At 36.7% G+C, this 21,121-nt stretch overlaps 2 protein-coding genes across 3 annotated transcripts in view; one reads left to right on the top strand and one right to left on the bottom strand.

Moving 5' to 3' along the window:
- Positions 1–300: 300 nt before the first annotated feature.
- On the bottom strand, positions 301–14,412 carry LOC124165481 (E3 ubiquitin-protein ligase MARCHF2-like). The gene is made up of 5 exons (XM_046542910.1): positions 14,169–14,412; positions 13,792–13,941; positions 12,768–12,976; positions 7,223–7,446; positions 301–2,367 (listed from the first exon to the last, which is right to left on the bottom strand). Exons 2-5 carry the CDS (start codon positions 13,934–13,936, stop codon positions 2,121–2,123), a joined length of 825 nt encoding a protein of 274 aa, XP_046398866.1. The 5' UTR covers positions 13,937–13,941; positions 14,169–14,412; the 3' UTR covers positions 301–2,120.
- A 199-nt stretch (positions 14,413–14,611) lies between these two features.
- Positions 14,612–21,121, top strand: part of LOC124166062 (SUN domain-containing ossification factor) — a 113,977-nt gene continuing 107,467 nt past the window's right edge. The window contains exons 1-3 of one of the 2 annotated variants that reach the window (XM_046543671.1): positions 14,612–14,774; positions 15,351–15,651; positions 17,947–18,101. In XM_046543671.1, coding sequence (XP_046399627.1) covers positions 14,716–14,774; positions 15,351–15,651; positions 17,947–18,101 — 515 coding nt within the window. In that variant the 5' untranslated portion in view covers positions 14,612–14,715. The remainder of the gene's footprint in view (positions 14,775–15,350; positions 15,652–17,946; positions 18,102–21,121) is intronic. The other variant, XM_046543672.1, reaches the window with a different exon arrangement.

The raw sequence follows: 21,121 nt of genomic DNA on the forward strand, positions 1-21,121 counted from the left end.
TTTTCGTCTTGACCACAATTTTTTAATGGAAACTACAAGGGTTTCATCACTCAAGTGCCCTCAGCAGGTCTGCTGGGGAGTATTCCCAGAAATATGGTGAAACATTTGCTTTTACATTACCAGGCATTTGAATAGTAACAACATAAAAAATGAATGTCCACTTAACCCCCTTATGGAATGCTTGCCTGTGGTAATGCAATTATGCATACGACAAAATAATGTTACTACGAAACACTACATATTTTTATACACTACTTTGCCAGGAGTTGCTAAATAAAGGAAATAATTCATCAAAACAAATAACATGTTGTAATAATTTTATTTAATATAGTTTACAAAGTAGTTTCTTTCCATAATTGACAATTTGTGCCTTCACAGATAAAGTAATATTGTAAATGTTCCTTGTAAATGACTGTGCTTTTCTTACGAGGAATTAAGGAATTGGTGAATATGTAGTACAAGTTAATGACACATGAAAGTTGTGCTCACTTAGTAATTACAGAAAGTTAATTCCCGCAATATTAAGATTATTATTATAAGAGAATTTTTCAGCTCTCACATGGCAAAATATTTTAAAACAATTACTAAAAACAATTTACTACAGTAAAATTCAATATTTTTGTCACAAATCTGTGGATAAACTTTGCCAATAGGTTATTATTCAATTTTATTTATATGGTGCATTCGAAATATTATTTTTGAGATTCTATTGTGCATACATGAAACTATTATGTCAAGACACAATGTGCCTTCATGCAATTCATGCGGTAGCAATGGTTGGGATAATAAAATTTCCTTGACATTAGCTCCACAGAAATATTAATTAAAAGGTACTTTCTCATTAAATGCAACACATTTTTAATCAAGTAACTTTACATAAATCTAGCCACAAGTCAATATTTTAAATAATTCAAGAAGAACAATCACAATTATCACTAAAATTTTATATTACAAAATAAATTTGAATCACATTATATTAATTATTCTCTTCCTCTGACAGCTAAAATTTCCAACTTGCAACGGTGGTATCAGTACAATATTAAGTTCCAATAATTCAAAATCCAAATAAATAACTATGATTTATAAAATAAAATACTGGAGATGGACTCTTTGGATATGAATTTGGATGTATTTTTCGTAGCGATAAAAAGTGGATATTCATAATATCATTAAAAGTGGCAGTATACTGCTGCTTTTGTAATTACTTCCTCATTACAATTGTCCCAAGATTTTGTGATTCCATTAATAATTATGTTCTTCCATATTTTCAAATGACTAGTTCAAAGAACTTATAGACAGTTGTTTAAGACTATCATCATATTATTGCCATGTTTTCCCACGCTTGAGTAAAATAAACATTATTACATATGTATTAAAAATAGATGAGATGAAATTGAAACACACATTTCGGATAACCCAAATATTTAAACCTGGCGACTAGAGATTAGGCTATTAAAAAAATGAAGCCTAAAGAAATAAGGCACAGTCTTTTGCATCAAAAAGGACCAGGATATTAATCCTCACCTCAAATGTACAGGTACTTATTTGGATGCCATTGGTATGTATAAAAGCATGACAAGTTCAACTCTGAGAAATGTGAGCACTTAAAAATATGATAGTTATCACAGTCAATGAGGCCCACCTTTGGCAAATGATTTCTGCCACAATGTGTCAGGCAAATGAAGAGTCAACCTCTTTTGTGTACAATAGGCTATTAAGTCCTGAGGAAAAGCTCAAGGAAAGACTATTTTCCACCATATAAAAGGCCTCACGTAAGTATGATATGCTTCCAATTATTCAACTTCACACTGATAATATCAACCACTATTTATATACACATTCTCCTCTTATCAACACAAATATTAAAACTTAGAGGAATTCAAAGATCACTGAATTGATCCATTTCAACAATTTCTGTATTAAAAAATAAAACTCTTTGGTAGCTCAATTAATAAAATCAACATTATACCATCTCTATGATTTACGCTGGCATCAACCAACTTTCATCAATTTTTAACAGTGATATATGAATAAATAAATCACTATTGAGCACAAGACAGAACAAAACATGACAAGTATTAAAAAGATAAAATTTAAAGTAGCACACCTTCGGATAGGTATCACATGAACACACTAACTTCATAAGTTTGCGCTTCTTGCCGAGGAGTAAACAAACGAGTAGTTTCCTGAGCTGGCGGACCATCATTATTGTTGGTATCTGCTGGATTCATAGTAATTGAAGGAGTATCTTGCAAAGTAAGAGCCACTAGGGAAACAGGAATAGGACGTGATGATGGTCTATCTTCCAAATTCAAGTGCACCACTTGATTGACCATCTTCCAACGCAGAAACATGCTCCAATGATACCTAAATACAAAAGATTTTTTAAGTGAATTATATAAATACCGATTATTAGAGATAGGTGAAAATCGCACTTTAATTTTTATATTATCGCACTTTCAATAACTGTTAAACGCATTTTGTAGTGTCCATTTTTTATTTTCATAATGAGGTAGATGACGATAAAATGTAGTGAAACACAGTTATAGGACAAAATACAGAATATTTCAAATAATTATGTTGTAGAACAATAATAAATTAAGGAATAAGACATATAGTGGCGGAGGTGTAGCTTGCCCGTGCCCACTTGTAGTTTGCGGCCTCGTAGAGTCTCAGCCAACTAGCAGCTTGGCCAGTCGCTCACATGCTTTAAGCGGTGAGAATTTAAACTGAGTTCGGCGCGAAATGTACGAATTTTCCCGTTGAAAAGGCAAATTTTCATAAAAGTTCAGTCATTGCATCTCTGTCGCATTTATTTGCGCACATTGCATGTGTATCACATTTATCGCATTTGCGATTTTCACGCATCTCTACTGATTATGCATGTGCAGTTGGATTCAAATTTAAAAACATGGGAAGATGAATGAACACAATAACTTACAAAGAAACTATTACAATATGAATTTGAAGAATGAGTACATAGGTAGCAGAAAGCTCCATGAAAAAAATTAAAAAATTGTTACAATATTGGTATAGCTATACCATAATTGAATACATGGCATGCATTCGTGATATTAGAAAAAAACTTGATCAGAGAAACGAAGAAAATAAATAGGAATGCTTTACAAAAGAAAGAAAGCGACCACCAAAGGCAAAGTGGTACGAGAGAATTGCAAATGAGGTCCCGCACATATATACATCAAGTATGTTAATAATAGGGAAGTGCACTAATTTTTTTTTATTGCTGAATTGGAAAGTTTAGCCTAAAAAAGAAACATTAGTATAGTCACTTTTATTTTCTGCATCTGGGGTATACACTTTAAAACGTTTTGAAAGTCGGAAAATTTCATGTTGCGCTGAAACACAGTGCCTCCATCTTGATTGAGATGTGACGTCACAAGGCAGTAGTCACCAGTGGAGTATCGCTGTATTCCGTCGCCTTCTTTAGCGCGGCGAGAGTTTCCGGGAATCGGTGGAGTTTGCTTCCTAAAAATGTCGTCTAGTACCGAAAACATGAATTCAAAATAGAATTATAAATGATTTTTTGTTCCAAATTTCATCTCGACGTCGAAACAAAAGCCTGGAGAAGATATTCATTCCCGTGGCTTAAGCACAAGCTATACGGAATAAATGGTTCAAGGCTGCTCCTGACTCTTACCTATCGATGATATTCTATTTTGAAGATCATTTGAAGGTATTGTAAGATCAAATTGATAATTATATTATAATAATTTACTTATTGGGTACCTCAGTCATATCAGAAAGTGTGTTGAGTCAAAATATAGCATCTTCCGCGTAGACCTACGTAATTTATAAACTGAAAGTAGTTTGGTTAAAGAATTATGGCGCGACTGTTTTTTTACACGACCGGGCAAAATGCGTACTTTGCCCATGATATGTGCATATATGATAACAAACGATTTTTGTTAAAGTCAATCTTTATTTGTTGAAATTAGTACATTTATAGGTGATACAGATATAAAGGTACACGGCAGGTCGCGCGGCGTAATTTGTATTCCACTGGTGACGGGTTCATCTTGCTGATCTAAAAAATTAGCTACAATACCTCGGACTTTGAAAACTCGCAATATAGGCAGTCAAAGTACATTGTAAGAATACACGAGACCATTATAGCCCAGAATGTACGTACAATGTCGAAATCCTTGGTTTTCAAAGATTGACGTATTTTATACGCCAGCGCGCCCGGTCCAGGGTTATCAACTTTTATTTCATCCTATTTGTTAGTTGAAATTATATTTCAGAATGGTTATTTTAGCACAGCTACTGAGGTAAACTGGTAGGTACTGAGTACAAGGTACTGAGGTATGTACTGAGTAAGTAAACTCCCTTTGGAGTAATGTGAATTACACGTGTTCGAGATATATGGCATTTTATATTCGCTTTGTGTTCTTATTAATTATGCCTGTACGCATATTGTTGCTTGCCGCGAGCCTTTAATGGTATGTGCTCTTGCAAGAGTGGTTTTCATTTTTAATGTGGAAGTTGGTCAGTATAAGCAAAGAAAAAATTAACATTTTAGCGCACACCAACCCTTGTAGTCATCGTATCTCGGCGTTTGTAATGACACTGCTAAAATACCTAAACGCCATAATGACGATAAAAAAATTGTCTCATGTCAATGATTGCTGCAATTATAATTAATGATAAACTAGACGCCGTATGATCACAATGAAGGCAACAAAAAATAATGCCATGAAGTAGGCTTAAACCGCTGTCCTTTGGGTTACATCTTTCCGTTGACTCGTGCACTCTACCGCTACCCCAACCGACCCATTGAAGATAAGCGGATATTTTGGATCTATATATATAACTTGTAAAAAGTAACGCGTGAAAATTAATTAATTACAGCCTAACTAACGCCCTAATTGAAAAAGATGCAGCAAGGTACGCGGTCTCCCCTTGTTAGCCTTAACGTCTCGCATTTCTATGGAGCGTTGAACCTGTCCTCCTTATTCAAAAATTCAGTAACCATAAATACATCAAAGTTTGGTATACCATTTATAAATCGTTGGAATTTTCCTTCTCCCAACCAAGATTATCTTTTCTTGAACCCATCCTGGACAGCGAACCATTGCAACAACCAGCCAGCTCGGAAATAAGGCTAACATCCCATGATTCTAGTAGTGAAGGGCGAACGTTCCGGCCGGCGTGAATACATACGCAACGAATAAGTCTTGCAGTAAACGTCTGAAATAGGTTTATTAGTTTGACTCGGTTCTTACAAAATAGTTTTGGCATGATAAACGGCATTGTGCCAAAATATACCCAGCGAAAAATAAATGCCATCATGCATTTATTTAAGATTCAATGTGCTATTCGTACTACTCTTTCCAAACTTGAAGTTGACACGTAAATGAATATTAATATATTACGCAATGATGAAGTCGTTTACTCAAAAGAGAAGCAGCCACATATATAATCTGAAGATATTTTATGACAGCAAAAAACGGATACCCTCAAATTCTGTAATTTTTCTATGCAATAATAGTGGTAGAACTAAACGGTGTAGAAGCTGCCTTCTGCTACTGCCTTGTGACGTCACGGCCAATATTCAACATGGACACCCGTTTTCGCGGCCTTTGAATTTTTCCATATTTCAGACGGTCATCTCGAATCAACTATTCACTATTAGGATTTAAACTGTGGTTTTACGACATCATGTTATTCTGAACTCTAATTTAAAAAATGTGTTTGGTGCATTTGAAACACTAGTGCACTTCCCTATTATCAATTTTATCTCGTAATTGTCGCATGTAAAATAGGGTTTTCATTAATGTTCATAATATCTCTATCTTAGTTTTTAATTTACTGTGCAATAACTATAATTAAATGGAGAAGCAAAATGGAAAACATTACTGCTAAGCTCAATCATATTATTTAAACTAAAATTGATGCCAAGAAGTCTCTTTGACTAAGAGAAATAGAAGTATAGAGAAATTTGGCCGCAGTACGTACTAGGAATATGCTTTGGGGGGGGATGAGGGGGCTGAAGGGGTGACCGCCAGGCATCTTTATGGAAAATTCTTGAAATACGACATGCCTGGAAATACATTCTTGTCTCACTGCCATGCTATTAATAAATGATCTTTAACTTTAAGCAGATGAAGTAATTAAATGACAAAACTAGACAAAAGTTTTGAATATTTCTTTTATTTCTCTGAGGCTTTGGGAGAGGATCTATCCCCCTCATCCCCACCTGTAGTTATGCCACTGTTTGGCAGTATTCATAATACATATTTCATGTAATTGAGTCCTCATAAGCTCTCATTTTTTAACCACTTGTCCGCATTCTTAGAGAGGCAGACATGGTAAGGCAACCCTGTATTTATTATTATTATTAATTTAAGACTAACCAGGAATAGAATACTGGTTTTAGGGCTTATAAACTGATGAAAAGAGTCAAGTTTATGAATTGTCCTACTCCTAGTGACGTTCTGGAATCTTGCCTATAATTGATGTTAATGAAATTGGTCAATAGCTCCCTGGATCATGTCTGTTTCCCATTTTGAATATCGGGGTAATGTTACATAATGCCTATTAAATATAAATTTTTTATTTTAATAGGCTTAAATTTATTTAAGTAAATTTCACATACAGCCGTAACGCCAATTTGCAGTGAAATTTTTAACAACAAAATAATTGATACCATGGTTAAAAAATTAGATCCTTGTAAGTGCGCCCAATGACTTGGCACCTTTCCTCCCACTCCACATTCCACCTGCCGCATTCCTTGCTTGCCCATGCCGCTGTATCAGCTCTTCCCCCCACCCTTCTACCTAGCCGCCAAGGAGTTGCGAACGCATATGCAGCAGTAAAACGCAACATTGTCTCCTGGTCGCCTATGCATGAGGTGACTGGGAGGCAACGAATAGGGAATGGCCAGCGAGGAGTCACGTGGTGACACCGAGCGGCTGTGAAGCGCAATCAGGAACGTGTGGTGGAGTCTGGTGCAGAGAATGTACTTGAATGGCCAATAAAGCGAGAGTGGTGAACCTTGTGTTGGCGTCTTAAATGGTTCCCTGGTGACCCCTCGACGGACCCTGCTGATCTAGAGACTTACATCCTTGAATATTGTACGTCATCCAGCTACGAAATTAAATATTCTTAAGTAAGACGTTTCTACACGTAAGAGGAGTCCATATAGGGAGGTTTTGCTTCATTTCAGATCTGTATCAGAGACTTATCCTCAAACAGTAATTACCGGAATGTTATGCTGCACCATCCAACAAATCCAAGTAGAAGAAAGCAGCAAAGGACAGCCAATCCAGCTCCTTCCCAAACCCCATGACGTAGATACACAGCAGCGGCCATTGCACATAAGTAAACTGACACCAAACACAAGGGCATCAGTAAGGTTAGGCACATCATATCGCCTAGTAGGCCACCAGATCCAGGGGCTCCATTTCCACCTCCGTTTCGGACCCACTGAAAATCAAAAATGAATTTGTCAATGTGGAATCAATTCAGTACAGTTCAATCAATCAATCAGTTTATTTGTCAATGAATGATGTAAAATCACAATAGACATCGTCAAAAGATACATACAAACATTAGAAGACAATTAGAAACAACCTTGATACAAAAAACTATGTACATGTCAGGTACTACAAATACAGTGGAACTTGGTTAGTACGTTCCTCCTTAGTACGTTTTCCTCCTTAGTACGTCGATTTCTCTCGGTCCCGGTACCATCGGAACAAAATACAGGTAAAAGTATTTGGTTAGTACGTTTGAAAAAATTGCGCTTTCCTGGTTAGTACGCTCAATTGCTAGCCGTGACGCAACCCGCAATTCGTTCTCCAGTATCTTCTTAAGGGTCGTAAAGCTCCGAATTCATGATTTAATTTATTATTACTAGCCATTAAAATTCTTGCATTCATTCCACATATCTTTCTTCGACCGTAATTTATCCAAATGCATTTCTCAATTGTTATGACGCGATGAATAATAAAATATGGCCATTTATCAGGAATGTCTGACTATGCAAAACTGCAACCAATGAGAAGCCTCAATTTTCCCCACCCCGAGCTCCTCACCTCCTATTGCCTCTGCAGTGCCCACTGCGCACAAATTTCACGAGTGGGTTGCTATTGCACGATTTATCATGATGAAGAAATGACTTATCCAATTCCCACTTTATCTAAAGCAGTACTGCACGACGTCAATGCTACGTAGTACGTGCGTATTTGACTACTGCTGCGGGAGCAGACGATGCTCTGGATCTCCACGCGAAGCTTAGCTTAAAAATACTCGATCTCGGCACGAAAGCAGACGACATTAAACAAATCTTAAAAGTGAATTTCGACTGTATAATATAAAATATTCTTGTAAATACCTCGTAATCTAAAAATCTTGCGTGTTATTATTCGATATATCGATCGCTATAACAATCGATATGGCTTTATTCCAGAAGCGCGAATGTGTACGGCTGTTGCCGTAATTTAAGGTTAATATAATTTTGTCCAATTTTTATGATGTTTAAAAACAACCCGTTGACATACTCAGGGTTGTTTTTATATTCTCCGAGTATGCTGTGACAAAAAAGAAATGACTTAGCTATACTTGTCCTCTTTCTATAAATACATATAGGATAAATCACGGGAGATAGACGCCGTTTTCATGTAATTGTCTTCGGGAAATCTATGAAACATTGTGATTTTTTATTCACATGGTATTGTTTTTCAATGTAGCGCCCATTTTCTTTATTTTAAAGGTGAAAAGAGTTCAGGAAGGCGATCCTACGAGATTTACCGATAGTAATTGTAATTGTGACGACTTTTCCACAGATTGCAATTACCCCGACTGCTATTTTTTACTTTCCTCGTTAGCACGTTTTCCTGGTTAGTACGTTCATTTTTTGTGGTCCCTTCAGAAACGTACTAAACAGGTTCCACTGAATATTGCAACAATAATAATAATTGACCCTTTAGTCCCTTTAATCCAAGACCTCTTCATCACAGAGACCTTCTAGATCCCCTGACATGTATTCATCAATTGAGTACAGGGGATTCCTGCACAACCGTTTCTGAGCCATTTTTTTAAACTTATTTTTTTCTTTTAATTTCATTGCCATTGGCAGTACATTATATGCCCTAATAGCCATGCTTATAAAATTATTTTTTGTCTTAGTCAGTCTCTGGAATGGTATGTTCAGGTCATCTTTGTGCCTGGTGTGGTATGGCAGTTCAATAGTTAATTAAGGCAAGTTATCACCCAAGTATTAACATTAAAGTAGGGAAGCAGAAACTGGTAGAAGTGGATGAATTCTGTTATATGAGAAGCAGGATAACTATCGACAGGAGAAGCAAGAAACCAAATACCAACAGAATAGCCCCAGCAAAGACAGCATTCCACCAAAAGAGAGACCTGCTTACAGGGGAAACTTAAACATGGAAGTAAAGAAACAATTTAAAAGAACCTAGATTTGGAGTTCGCTTCTAGACAGAAGTGAGACACGGACAATGAGAGCAGCAGAGAAAGCAAGGATAGAGACCTTCAAAATGTGGTGCAACAGAAGAATGAAGAGGATCAAATCGATCGACAGTTAGTAATGAGGAAATCATGAGAAGGGGAGCCTCATGAAAACCTCAATAAGACAACAGAACAAGTTTATAGGCCACATTTTGAGAAATGATGGCCTGATGTTGACAATCCTTGAGTACTTTCCTTTTGTTACTTTCTTTATCCTTTAGTTCTCAAAACAGGGAATTACCCACAGGGAGAGGATGGCTCGGTGGAAGAGTGGATGTTTAAGAGTGGAATGATGAAGAAGATAATGCGAATATCAGCACGGAGATAAGTGAGAATAGGAGAAAGGGATAGGGAGCAATATTTGAGTAAATATGAAAAAGAAGGTATTAATAGGAAATAAAAATAACTAAACATTAGGAGTATGCTTCTATAGGTAAGTGAGGCATGGACAGCAACAGAGGAAGCAAGGATAGAAATGTGGTCCAAAAGAAGAACGATTAGTATCTAATGGATTGATCGAGTTAGTAGCGAGGAAGTATATACTAAAAATAGAAGGAGAGAAGAGAAGCCTCATGGAAACCTTAATTTGAAGATGTAACAACCGTATAGGCCACATTTTGAGACGTGATGGCCTGATGAAGACAAAAATTGAGGGATAAGTGGATGGCAAGAATGGAAAAGGAAGACCTCGAACAAAATACATGGAACAGGTAGAAGAATGTAAACAGGTAAAGAAGAATGTGAAAGAGAATAAATAAGTAGGTGTAAAAATATTGGCTGATAGGAGACTTGAGTAGAGAGCTGCATCTAACCACTCTTAGGATTAGGACCAGTGATGAAGATGATTATCAATAAAGTAACAAAGTGTAAATTAAATAAAGGTACTTAAAACAAGGAATAAAACATTTACATAAAAAATCACTGCTTCAGTTTCATCCATGAAAAAGTATCAGATGTGACCGCAAAGCATCTTACATTCTGGGACCACAGACCTTGTATAAAATCCAAGCGAATGAATGGCTTATTCATAGTACATGGGCCTCGAACATGGGGAGTACATTGGGTAGAGCATGGTGGAAGCCGTGCTGCAGGAGGGTTTCCTTCATATTTATGTGTAGATTCACCCTCACAGACAGTCTTATGATTGCATTAGCAAAATTATGATGTGGGTGGGTCGGATTATGCTGGGGTGGGTTGGGTCGGGGCATAGTGTTCGTAATTAGAACACTAACTTGTGCTTCGAAATTTTATTAAAATCCCTGTTGGTTACCTGAATTGAATCAAAATAAACAGACAAGCCTGTAACTTTGTTCACCTAAACAACAATTTGTTTTCATTCATCTTTTCTCCTCTGTGATGGCAGCTACAACATTAAAGTTAACCATTCGACATCAAGATAAGTATCCATCAATTTTTATTTGTAGTAGTAGAGCTTTTTCCCACCCCTAGGATTATTTAGAAAGTGAAATATGTTACACGTACAAAGTTTGGTGAAGATCCGACAAAAATTGGTGATTCTATAAAACTATACTTTCGACAAACCCGGTATTGGCATTAGCCTGCCCTTAACGAAAGAGAGCCACAGTTAAATGTCGAACATGGGGAAGTAGGCTGGGTAGAGCATGGTGGAAGCTGTGCCACAGGAGGGTTTTGACTGAGAAAATGCTGTGCTTGAAATGCCCTCAACAAAGAACTTAAGCAGGGATCTTGTAGAAAAATCTCAGCCACCACAGGGATTTGAAAAGGGACTAATTGTAAGTGGGAGGCTAACTCTCTAGTAACCACATTGAGCTGATAGTCTAGACATCAGGATGTTAATCTCAAAACAAAATAATTATGTAATCTACTCACTTCACTTTTTCTCTCACTAACACATTTTTATTATCCCATTCAAGTAAGCAATGAATATTGATTGATTTACACCATCTTTGGTAAACCCAATTATTTGTTACACGAGCCAACTGATGGGATAGCCTACTGCTAAATGATTTCTATCCTTATTCCTAAATTCCAGATCAACACTCACAGAATATGGGATGGGGATCCAAAGAAAGATCCACCAATTTATAATTCTATACCTCCATTGAAATAGGATACTAGGAGCCAGGTGAAAGATAAGGTCTCAGCTCACATGCACGAGTCTGTATTACAAAAATTGCTACCTATTTTCTTAAACAGATGTAATAGATCAAGGTGTGATTCAGAAAGGAAATTCAATTTCTAAAATCATTGGTTAACTCTAGAACATTTTTGTCAACATTAGCAAAATAAAAAAGAGGAATTTAAGGGATAATTGTACCCAGAAAAACCAATATTGATTAACCTTCATGAGTTTTAGTAGCTCGGTCATCATACAGGAAATATTGTTTCCGTAAACTTGGTTATTACTATTCCAAAACTTAACAATGATGACAATAAAAAAATTGAATACCTGAACAATACATTTGCATTCACTTGTGATTTCAAGACATTTATACAAGGGTAGCGGAAAAAGTTATTTCTGTCACATTGGTTGGCATTATGCTTATTACATGATAAGAACTCCAAATGGTGATTTCCACACTTTAATTAAAGATTCAATTAACGACCATGGTTTTGACATATTATGTACGTCATTTTTAAGCTGATGTTTTGTCATGCTTGGCATTTATTTGAATGATTGTAAATGTAGAAAGTAACAGAATAAGTGCAGGAAAAAGGGTAAAGTGCAGGAATTGGTATAACCGTGTGATTTAGAAAATTATGGGTCGGACAATCACTCTTTTGGTCCCCGAAAACCTTTCATTGCAGCTATCATTCCGAGGGACGGAAAAATAATAATGTGAATCTGGGTTAATAAACCACTTTCCTGGCTCTAATTCAAAACATTATTTGTTACTGCATTAAGGGCTCTTGAGCTAATTTTAAAAGGTTGATATCAAGAAATTGATAAAAATTTTAAAAATAAGTCGCACCCTAATGTTTTACCACGTTAATGAATTCATGGGTGAAAACCAAGTTACTGCTTCATCAGTGACCTTGGCATAACTCTGCTATTACAATAGGTCATTTGACATGTAAGTAGTTGGATCACCAATAACCCAGCATTGAGAATCTGATGTCTATATTAGGGATAAATCACTACATGAGTAAGGACAGGTTAACAGGATGCATACACATGGTATGATGTACAACAGCTCATTAGGAAATTATACTGACCCAATTTAAAATAAAAGTAATAACTACAATGGAGTAACTAATTGAATGGGAGCAGAAATATGATTTTGCTGACTTACCTCACAGAATGGCTTCGATTTACGTTGAGTATTAAATCTGAACTTGCAAATTTCACAATGGTCCAGGTTTGAGGCAGAGAGCCAGTGCTCAAGGCAGCTTCTATGAACCAGCCCTAGAGTACCAATGCAGTCGCATGGAGAAATCAAAGGCTCACCAGACATTCTACCAGTATTCCGATACTGACTGCTATCATTTCCTCCATTTTCACCTGAAAGACAGTTTTCATCTACTAGTTCATAGAAATCTTGAGCTTGCCTCAGATTTGATGCCCCAGAGATCATAATAGCATGAAACCTGTTAACACTGTGACAAATTTATCTACAGTTGAAAAGAATCAACGCGGATTATTCACGGATTGCATTGAGAAAGTTTCACTGCAGCAAGATGGAAATATGTATGGACTCCATATGAAAATTCTCCTTACTCTATAGTAATCGATAGCTCCTGAGCAACAAACAGAATAATAAGCTCCAACAAGTATATTGGGCAAGGGAGAGACCATATTTCCTGTTCTGAAACTGGGAACTTGCTTATCAAGAATATCTTCAACAGAATTAGTGACCAAATAAAGATATCTCCAATGGCAGAGATATCTTATTCTGAGTATTTTCAACAAAAAAACTATAGGAAAGTGTGATGATAGTATATGCACTTTACACTACATTTATGTTTAAGGGTTACAGTGCAAATTGGCTGTTACTCGGGATCTTAAACTACGAGAAAGCAATGCTCGAAATTATAAATTCAATTGTATTATAAGAATGTGGTCGACAACAAAGAGGTGAACGTCATGTTATGTTTCAACCATGATATTTGCTGAAAAGAGCTACCCCAGAAGGGGAGCTACAATAAACCGCCTAAATAACAGCTCTTTGATGATGACTGCCATTAGCATCATCAAAATGCAAACATACCATACCGTAACCTCGAATAAGATTATTTTTTTATGAATTAAGCATGAAAATGATTAACGGTACACATGATTCTGTAGCAAAAAATGAGGATTGCGATTAGTAGTCATACCTTCATGGCATATTCGGCAAATAGAACCGCTACTTGAATGCCTGCGGTCACTTCTGTGGGATGTGGGTGATTTTGGCGACGAAACCACTTCTTTAACTGTCAACATCATTTCTTGAGACAGGTTTGATTGCACGACTTTTTCCATTGCAGCTATGAAGTATAAAAAATAAGAAAAAATGTAACTGAATTGCTTACATCTACGAAAACCTTATCACAGGGAAGACACAAACGGTAAAATCTTCTGCACAGACTAACACTAACAAAAATCAGACTGGTGCTCAACTAATACAAAAAATTCACAGCGGCGACTCGCCTATGTTTTACTAACTTCCACAACCAGAGTGCAAATAAATTCCGACAAATAAAGGAATTATTACCGAATAATTGGCGTAAATGTCCCGCACCTTGACAGAACTGTTTTGCTTAACACTGTGTCGTCTGCATCCTCGACACACAATGCTTGAAGTGCTATTTGCATCGGCCTACTGTAGAGTGAATAATGTGAATACCATGCTTGAACTTAAAAATTGCCTTTCAAGCGTTTAATCTAATGGAACATGATATTAATTCCAAGGACTAGCTAATTAAACTACAGAGGTCGATTTCTTCTATTGAAATCGAACCGGAAAAGTGACTAATATGAGTCAAATCAATTGTAATATTAATATATTTTTCAAAATCATTGACGCTGATCGGCGTAAAGTATTAGGAAATAAATATTTTAAACATTTTAATCGCCTTAACTGCTATTTTATGTGAAATAACAATAAGAATAATATATAGATAACTTAAGTTGACGGTCCCAACCGGAAATCAAAGAGTACACGTCAGTTTTCGAAATGACAGTCTAGTGTTTCTAGTATGTGGTGTATTTCGCTAAAAACTTGGAAATGTTTGTTCCTCTAAGAAACTGGCATCGACAACATGAAAAATATTGTTTTCTGTGCTCACTGGACGTTGCTAGCTGTATCCATTGTGTCTTGGTAAGGTTTTAACTCAGACGAAGTGTTTATGTTCTGCTAGACAAGTGATTTAGCAATGGCACCATATACCAGTCTCTCGTGCTGGAATTTTATTTAAATTTCTAAATCATTGTTTAGTTCATTGATGTATCCCAAGTTCGCAAATTTTTCATCGTTGATCAGCTTGTGATTATTGCCCTTGCTCAAGTTATTATCTTGCACAGCGTTCTACTAAGTTGCATCAGTGCTATTTATCGTTATCATTTCTTAGTATTTTCGAATATTCAATCTATTTTTCTGCGTGGTAGAGAACATGAATCCTTGCTTTGTCGCTCTGGTGTCCTAGGGAGTATTTTCTGTTATTTCTGCTCATGAAGGACTTTTACTTCGCTGCTATCCTTACCCATTCATGTGAGGCAGTAGTTATCATTTAAGCCATCACAATTTTAAGAGTTCACTGGAAAAACTGGAGTGTTTGTTACTTCGTTTTAACCCATATTTTTGCAGGAGCACATATTTATTCTGTAAGGTTTTGGTGTAGATGCGATAATCATCCACATGATTCTGTGATTTTTTTGTTCTTTCGTTCTGTGATAGCAGCTGCCTGCTTGCTCTGGTAGTGTCATGCGAGGGGACGAGCAAATCAATTGATGGATCCTCCCCAGGAATTGCTGCTCCTACACAGCCTCCTAGTGCTCTCCCTAAGTCCAACTATGTGGTCCCCTCCTCAAACCCCGAGAGTTTGTTGGATGCTGGATCCACAAGTGCTAAAGAACATTTTCTGAATGGCAGTTCTGCTGAAGTGAATGCTGGTGTGGAAACCTCAAGAGCTACTGTTGACCCGGATACCAAAAGTCACTCTGTGTACAGTGATGATCTCCAGCTAAGGCAGACCAAGGTAAATGAATTTTGATCGCCATATTCCTGTTAAACTAGTTGATTACGCAGTAATATTACAAGTAGCATTGTAGCGAAGTTGAGCCATTGAGAATTTTGAAAAGAATCACCCCTTCAATGACTATTGTCGCAAAACTGCTTTCGTGCTGCCTGGAGTACTTTTGTTAGGTAAATGAAGAGTTTTTAGGGTTAGAGTGGCCGAATGTTTGTGGTTAACCACGTGTGCAGACTTCTTAAATTTGCTAATTTTTCTGCATTGAAAAGTTATACCTTTAGGGTATGATTATTTTTAGCTAGTCACAATGTATTAATCCATGTGTAGGAATGGTATATATGTCATGATTTCCCATTGTGGCTCGGTTGGCAGCATTTCCTAAAATTTTCATCATTTCAACTGATTGGAATATTACTGGTGGTGGTGGATTTTAATGTTGGAAGTGCTTGTACCACGACCTTGTAGTTTTCTTGCTATGTTTCTTTGTACAATTTTCGTCAGTGTGCTGATCATCTAATTAAGTGATTTACATCCTTGTTTCAGTATTTATCTTATCAACTAACCTAGTTGTTTTGTATATTCGAAGTTGAATTTTTTTATTTTGATTATTTTGCATCGAGGAAAACTTGCATGGATAAGGGGGAAAAAATTGACTTAAGGTTTTGTTGAAGTTTGTTTGTAACAAAAGGTAGGATATTGATGTGTCGGATTATGGTCAATTCTGAACTAGCTAGGCTTTAGCCTCTTAAGTCAATCAACTGAAGATGTTGGAAGCATTTTTTCCTGAAATAAAGTATTGTTACAATAGTTAAGTACTTAAAGCACATAAATTGCGGCAATAAATTGATGTGCTAATCACATGATTTGTGTTTGCAATGTAAAGCATCCTTGAAGTATCAAATTTATGTACAAGTATCTGCACTTCAAAATGTTTCTATATTCGGATGAAGGGATTGAATTTTATAGACATTTTCTGGTAGATTATGCTTTCATGCATGGACTGTGATCCATTCCATTTTACGAGAAAATTTTTGATTCCTGAAGTAGGATTCTCTACAGTATGTTGAACTCCATGCAACTTGCATGAATAAAAGTGCTGCTATCTGTTGAATATTAAGGGGTTAACGTTACTGTTGGTGACTATGTCAAAACATTATCATTTCATAAATAATATTTCAAGATATATGTAATCTAGGAATCCATCTACGTACTATAGGCTTTTAAACTTAAAAATTTCATTGCATTTAAAGGATTACCAAAAGGAAATTTATTGCCTGACGTGTTTTTACTTTATTCAATTACCTATGTTTCATCCGAATTTTTAATATTTACTCTCACTCTGCAAAAAATGATACTTTAACATTGATTAGTTTTCCACATACTGAGCAAGATGACAAAAATCCTCATTTTACAATAATGAAACATTTTCCAAATACTATTCCCTCCCAGTAATGAATTCAGTCTGTCAAGTTCATCAAATATACATGCATCCTGCCTAATTTTGAAGTCATTATCGATCTTTAATTTTGGCTTATGTAATATATTTTTCATTGGCGCATGACTGCATTGGTAATCTACATTGTAGTTATACAAATCTTTCTACAAATTAAGTGCGTCATATTTTACAAGAAGTTTTTACCCTTGAAATTAAGTATAAAATGGTAAATTAATGTATGATAGTCTGGATTTTTGTAAAACTACATGAGGCCATATCAAGCTTCAAAACAAGTCTTGCTAATGTGTATTTTCTCTAAAGTGTTGTTGCATCACCCTACCTGAATCGTCCTCACCATCTGATGTAAATTGTGAGGCAACTATTGATACCAGCCTATGCTCTCATGCAAGAGTGAGCTCTACCTTCACCTATCCAAACCAACCTTGGGGTTGAATCACTGAGTGAATGAGAGTTTAAATAAATGCAGCTTTGTAAGTTAAATTTTGTGTTTGACCATGTCTTGCAACCATGATACATGTACGGCTGTACAAAATGTTTGCGAAGCATTTAGAAAATTTGTGAAAAAGCTGCAATGCGTGAAGCAATTTACCGTAGTCCAATCAGAAAAAAATGTTAATTATTTTGAAGTGTAAGTACTTGAGTCACTGTGAGTATTTTTCTTCTTTCAAATATTACTGGAAATTTATTCATACCATCCGCGTTGATGGCATGATGCGGAAAAATACTCACTTAACCAGTTTTTAAATTGGGTGCAATTGTCTACATTTAACCTAATGTAATTGTAGTTTTTTAAGATCATTGAACCTGATCATGATGTTCACTCAATAGTGTATTTTGGTTTTTAGGGCATTGAGAGTGTTCCTGTTGCTGAGATCCATTCAAGTTTTGAAGATACTGTTGTTGAAACCAAACAATGTATCTCATGTGCTCAAGACTCAGAGGGGAGTGCGGAGCCAATAGTTGGTCATACAGAAGGCTTTAGTAGCACCTCTGGGAATGGGTGAGTGAAAGCTTTGGCTGTATTTAAATTAATTTTTTCCATTTAGTGCTTTCTGTGTTTTTTAGCAATTCAGCTTGAAATGCCTTCCTACACTGCCTAACAACCTTTTTCCTTCTTTTTTATGAGGGGGTAGTCATTTGAACAATAGGAGAGTGTTGGAGTGGAAAGTTATTGATTATAACTTGACTGATAAATTCATTATATTCCAGGACCTCATCTAATCTAGGTCTTATCTAGCTTTGCCCTATAATTGGCTTCCATGGTGTTCAATTCTATCCTATCAGCTACTTAACAGATTCCAGTGTGTATAAAATAATAATATTAAGAGCAATAGTGAAGAATAGTTTCACATCCTCGACTGATTACTTCTTCTTTTGTATAGGATAGTTTACAGTAATATTTTTCTTTTTCCAGGAATAAGTTATTGGTTTCTTATGTGTTTGCTTTAAACGGATACTCATAGGAACAATTGATTGTCATTCCTGGTAATATGTTAAGAAAAATATGTTTACAGCTTTGTTATATGATAGTTTTTCAGGGTTGCTGAAATAATTTACTTGATTAACTTACTTCAATTCAATATTATTTATTTATGAAGTTTTCTATTTTCTTTATTCGTTACTAAATTGAACTGAAAATCTTCACCGCTAATGCTGTTTCATTTTTCTGGTTATAAGTTTCAGGTTTTAGGAAGCCTTTTCATGTCAGCATCATTACATTTCTTTCTCAATATTTATGTAGTAAAAGTTACTCTTTGTTATCTTAGTGTGTAACATTTGGGGTGAAAGGGGTGGTAAACTCAATTATATTTTAAAATTGACTGTCCATTATTGTGAACAGGAGATTTTCAGAGATGGTAGCTGTTATATTGGTGGAATATTTTCGATGATAGGTAGTGGCTTTGAAATGGTGTCATTAAATCATTCAGCAATGTAGTTGTGCGGCAGCATGGTTGAGGGGAAAGAGAACTACTCTATAGGAAGCCTTATTTTCAGTGTGTATAAGGAGCTGTTAACTCCCATGCAGCCTTCAAGACAATTTCATGCAGGAGGAACAGTACCAGTAAATAATTTTATTCCTCAAGAAATGGAATTACGTGTTTGGAGTATATATCACTTAAATTAAATTATTATGATTTGATAAATTTATCATGGGAATAAACTAGTATTTGCATCCCACCCAGCCTTTGCCAATCTAAAAGTGCCTCTTGTTCATGTCAATTTGAAAGTGCGGTTTGCAGGTGTGCAAAAGTTACCTATCCGTGATCTACGATATCCCCTACGTAACGCCAAGATATGTTCGTATTTGGGGGAGGGAGGGTTTAGTGGAAAGAAGGCACGATGTGGACGCTTTTCCCTTCCCCTATCTCAATATTATACTGAACCACAAGTATCGATTTGCTATTCGTAGGAGTGAGTTGTTTGCGTCAAGTTTCACGCACGTGAGCTTATTAAGGATTTGGGTGCAGGTGCGTCTTCCCAAATATTCCCCGAATACGCGCTCACGTGTTGAGTAATGGTAAGCTGACGGCTCCAACCGTTTGTTTACAATTCAGTTTGCTCACGTAAGCGCACGATTTTCGCTGATTCGGCCGAGCAATTTACGCTGACGCATTTTAAGAACTGTGATCGCACTCTCTCATTCGATCCTATTCTTCTCCGTGCGGTTGTGGACGCATCTGTTCACTGCAGTTGTCCCTGGGTGGTTGTGTTGAATTCACTCGATATTATTCTCTACGAGAATAACTCGATCGCGTAGGCCTCAACGACGTCGTTTTAAGCGCTTTAAAATATCGAACTCCCCATTGTAGATCCCGTCGAACGAGTTTTTCTCACTCGGAAATATCTCGAACGATTCCAAAACTGCATTCCTTGGGAGGTTGTGTTAGAACTGATCGAGACAAAATTTCGATTGAGACAAACTTGTTCAGAAGGGTTTTTTCGAGGTCTTTAAACACGCAAAATAAGTTGAAAATGCAATGTAGTTGCCTTTTCCAAAATGATTTAAGGCGTACGACGCGTTTCGGCTCACTGAGCCTCTGTACTAGACGGTACAAGTCTTGTACCAGATGATAGCCGAAACACGTCGTAGGCATTAGATTGTTGTGCAAAAGTGCAATGCCCTTTCATTTCAGTCTGTCGATCTTCCTCTAAATCACACCTGAATAGATTGAACGTAAAATAAGTTTCATTAGTCATCCTATTTCTATACTTTATTCCACGAACATTACAATATAGAATCGACTCAAGTCGGCCTCGTAATGTGTTGTCACCCACCACGCATTTAAATCGGTTTACTGAAATTGCCACTCTCGTCGCTGACGGACAAATTGATCCGAGTTTCACCGGGAAATACGGTATAATTCGAGGCGTTAACACAAAAATGCATACAAATGATGTGGTGTTCTATCAAATTTATAACTTTTCAGTGCCATTCCTCGCAATTACAAAAATTATAATGCAAAATATTGGAAACCAAAGGACCGCATTGCACTCATCACCGCGCCGCGGATCTTTTTTTGCAAACTGAACAAAATGCTACCGAAGTGGCAACAGAAATCTTCCTTCTATGGAATGGAAGTGGACTAATCTATTCACTCCCTTTGCTTTAGTCATTCATACACAGCAATTTTGGGCTAAACTCGAACGCCTCTCTTCAATGGCCGGTGGCCTTTCGGATTGGCCCGCGGCGGCCCGGTCGCGATTTTTTTTCGGGGGCGTGTGGCCGAGGACATCGTAACGCCTTCTTACCTCTCGCGCCGACTTGCTTTCCCCGTTGCGAATCTATTTTTAGCCTCAACAAGCGCGCGCCGGCAAAAAAGGCAAGGCCGCCGCCGCGTGTTTGTGCTCGGGAACGAGTTTTGATGAGTGGTTTTGATAGAGACGCGAAAGAACCAAGCGGGCGGTAACTTTCACCTCGAACCCCAAACTGATTCATTAGGGCGGAGGTATGGGAGAGATATTTTTGGAAAATCTGTTTTATACCACCAGTATCATAACACTCCATACCAGCTTCCTCCC

Source organism: Ischnura elegans, chromosome 9 (genome assembly GCF_921293095.1).
Source record: "Ischnura elegans chromosome 9, ioIscEleg1.1, whole genome shotgun sequence".
Lineage (NCBI taxonomy): Eukaryota > Metazoa > Arthropoda > Insecta > Odonata > Coenagrionidae > Ischnura > Ischnura elegans.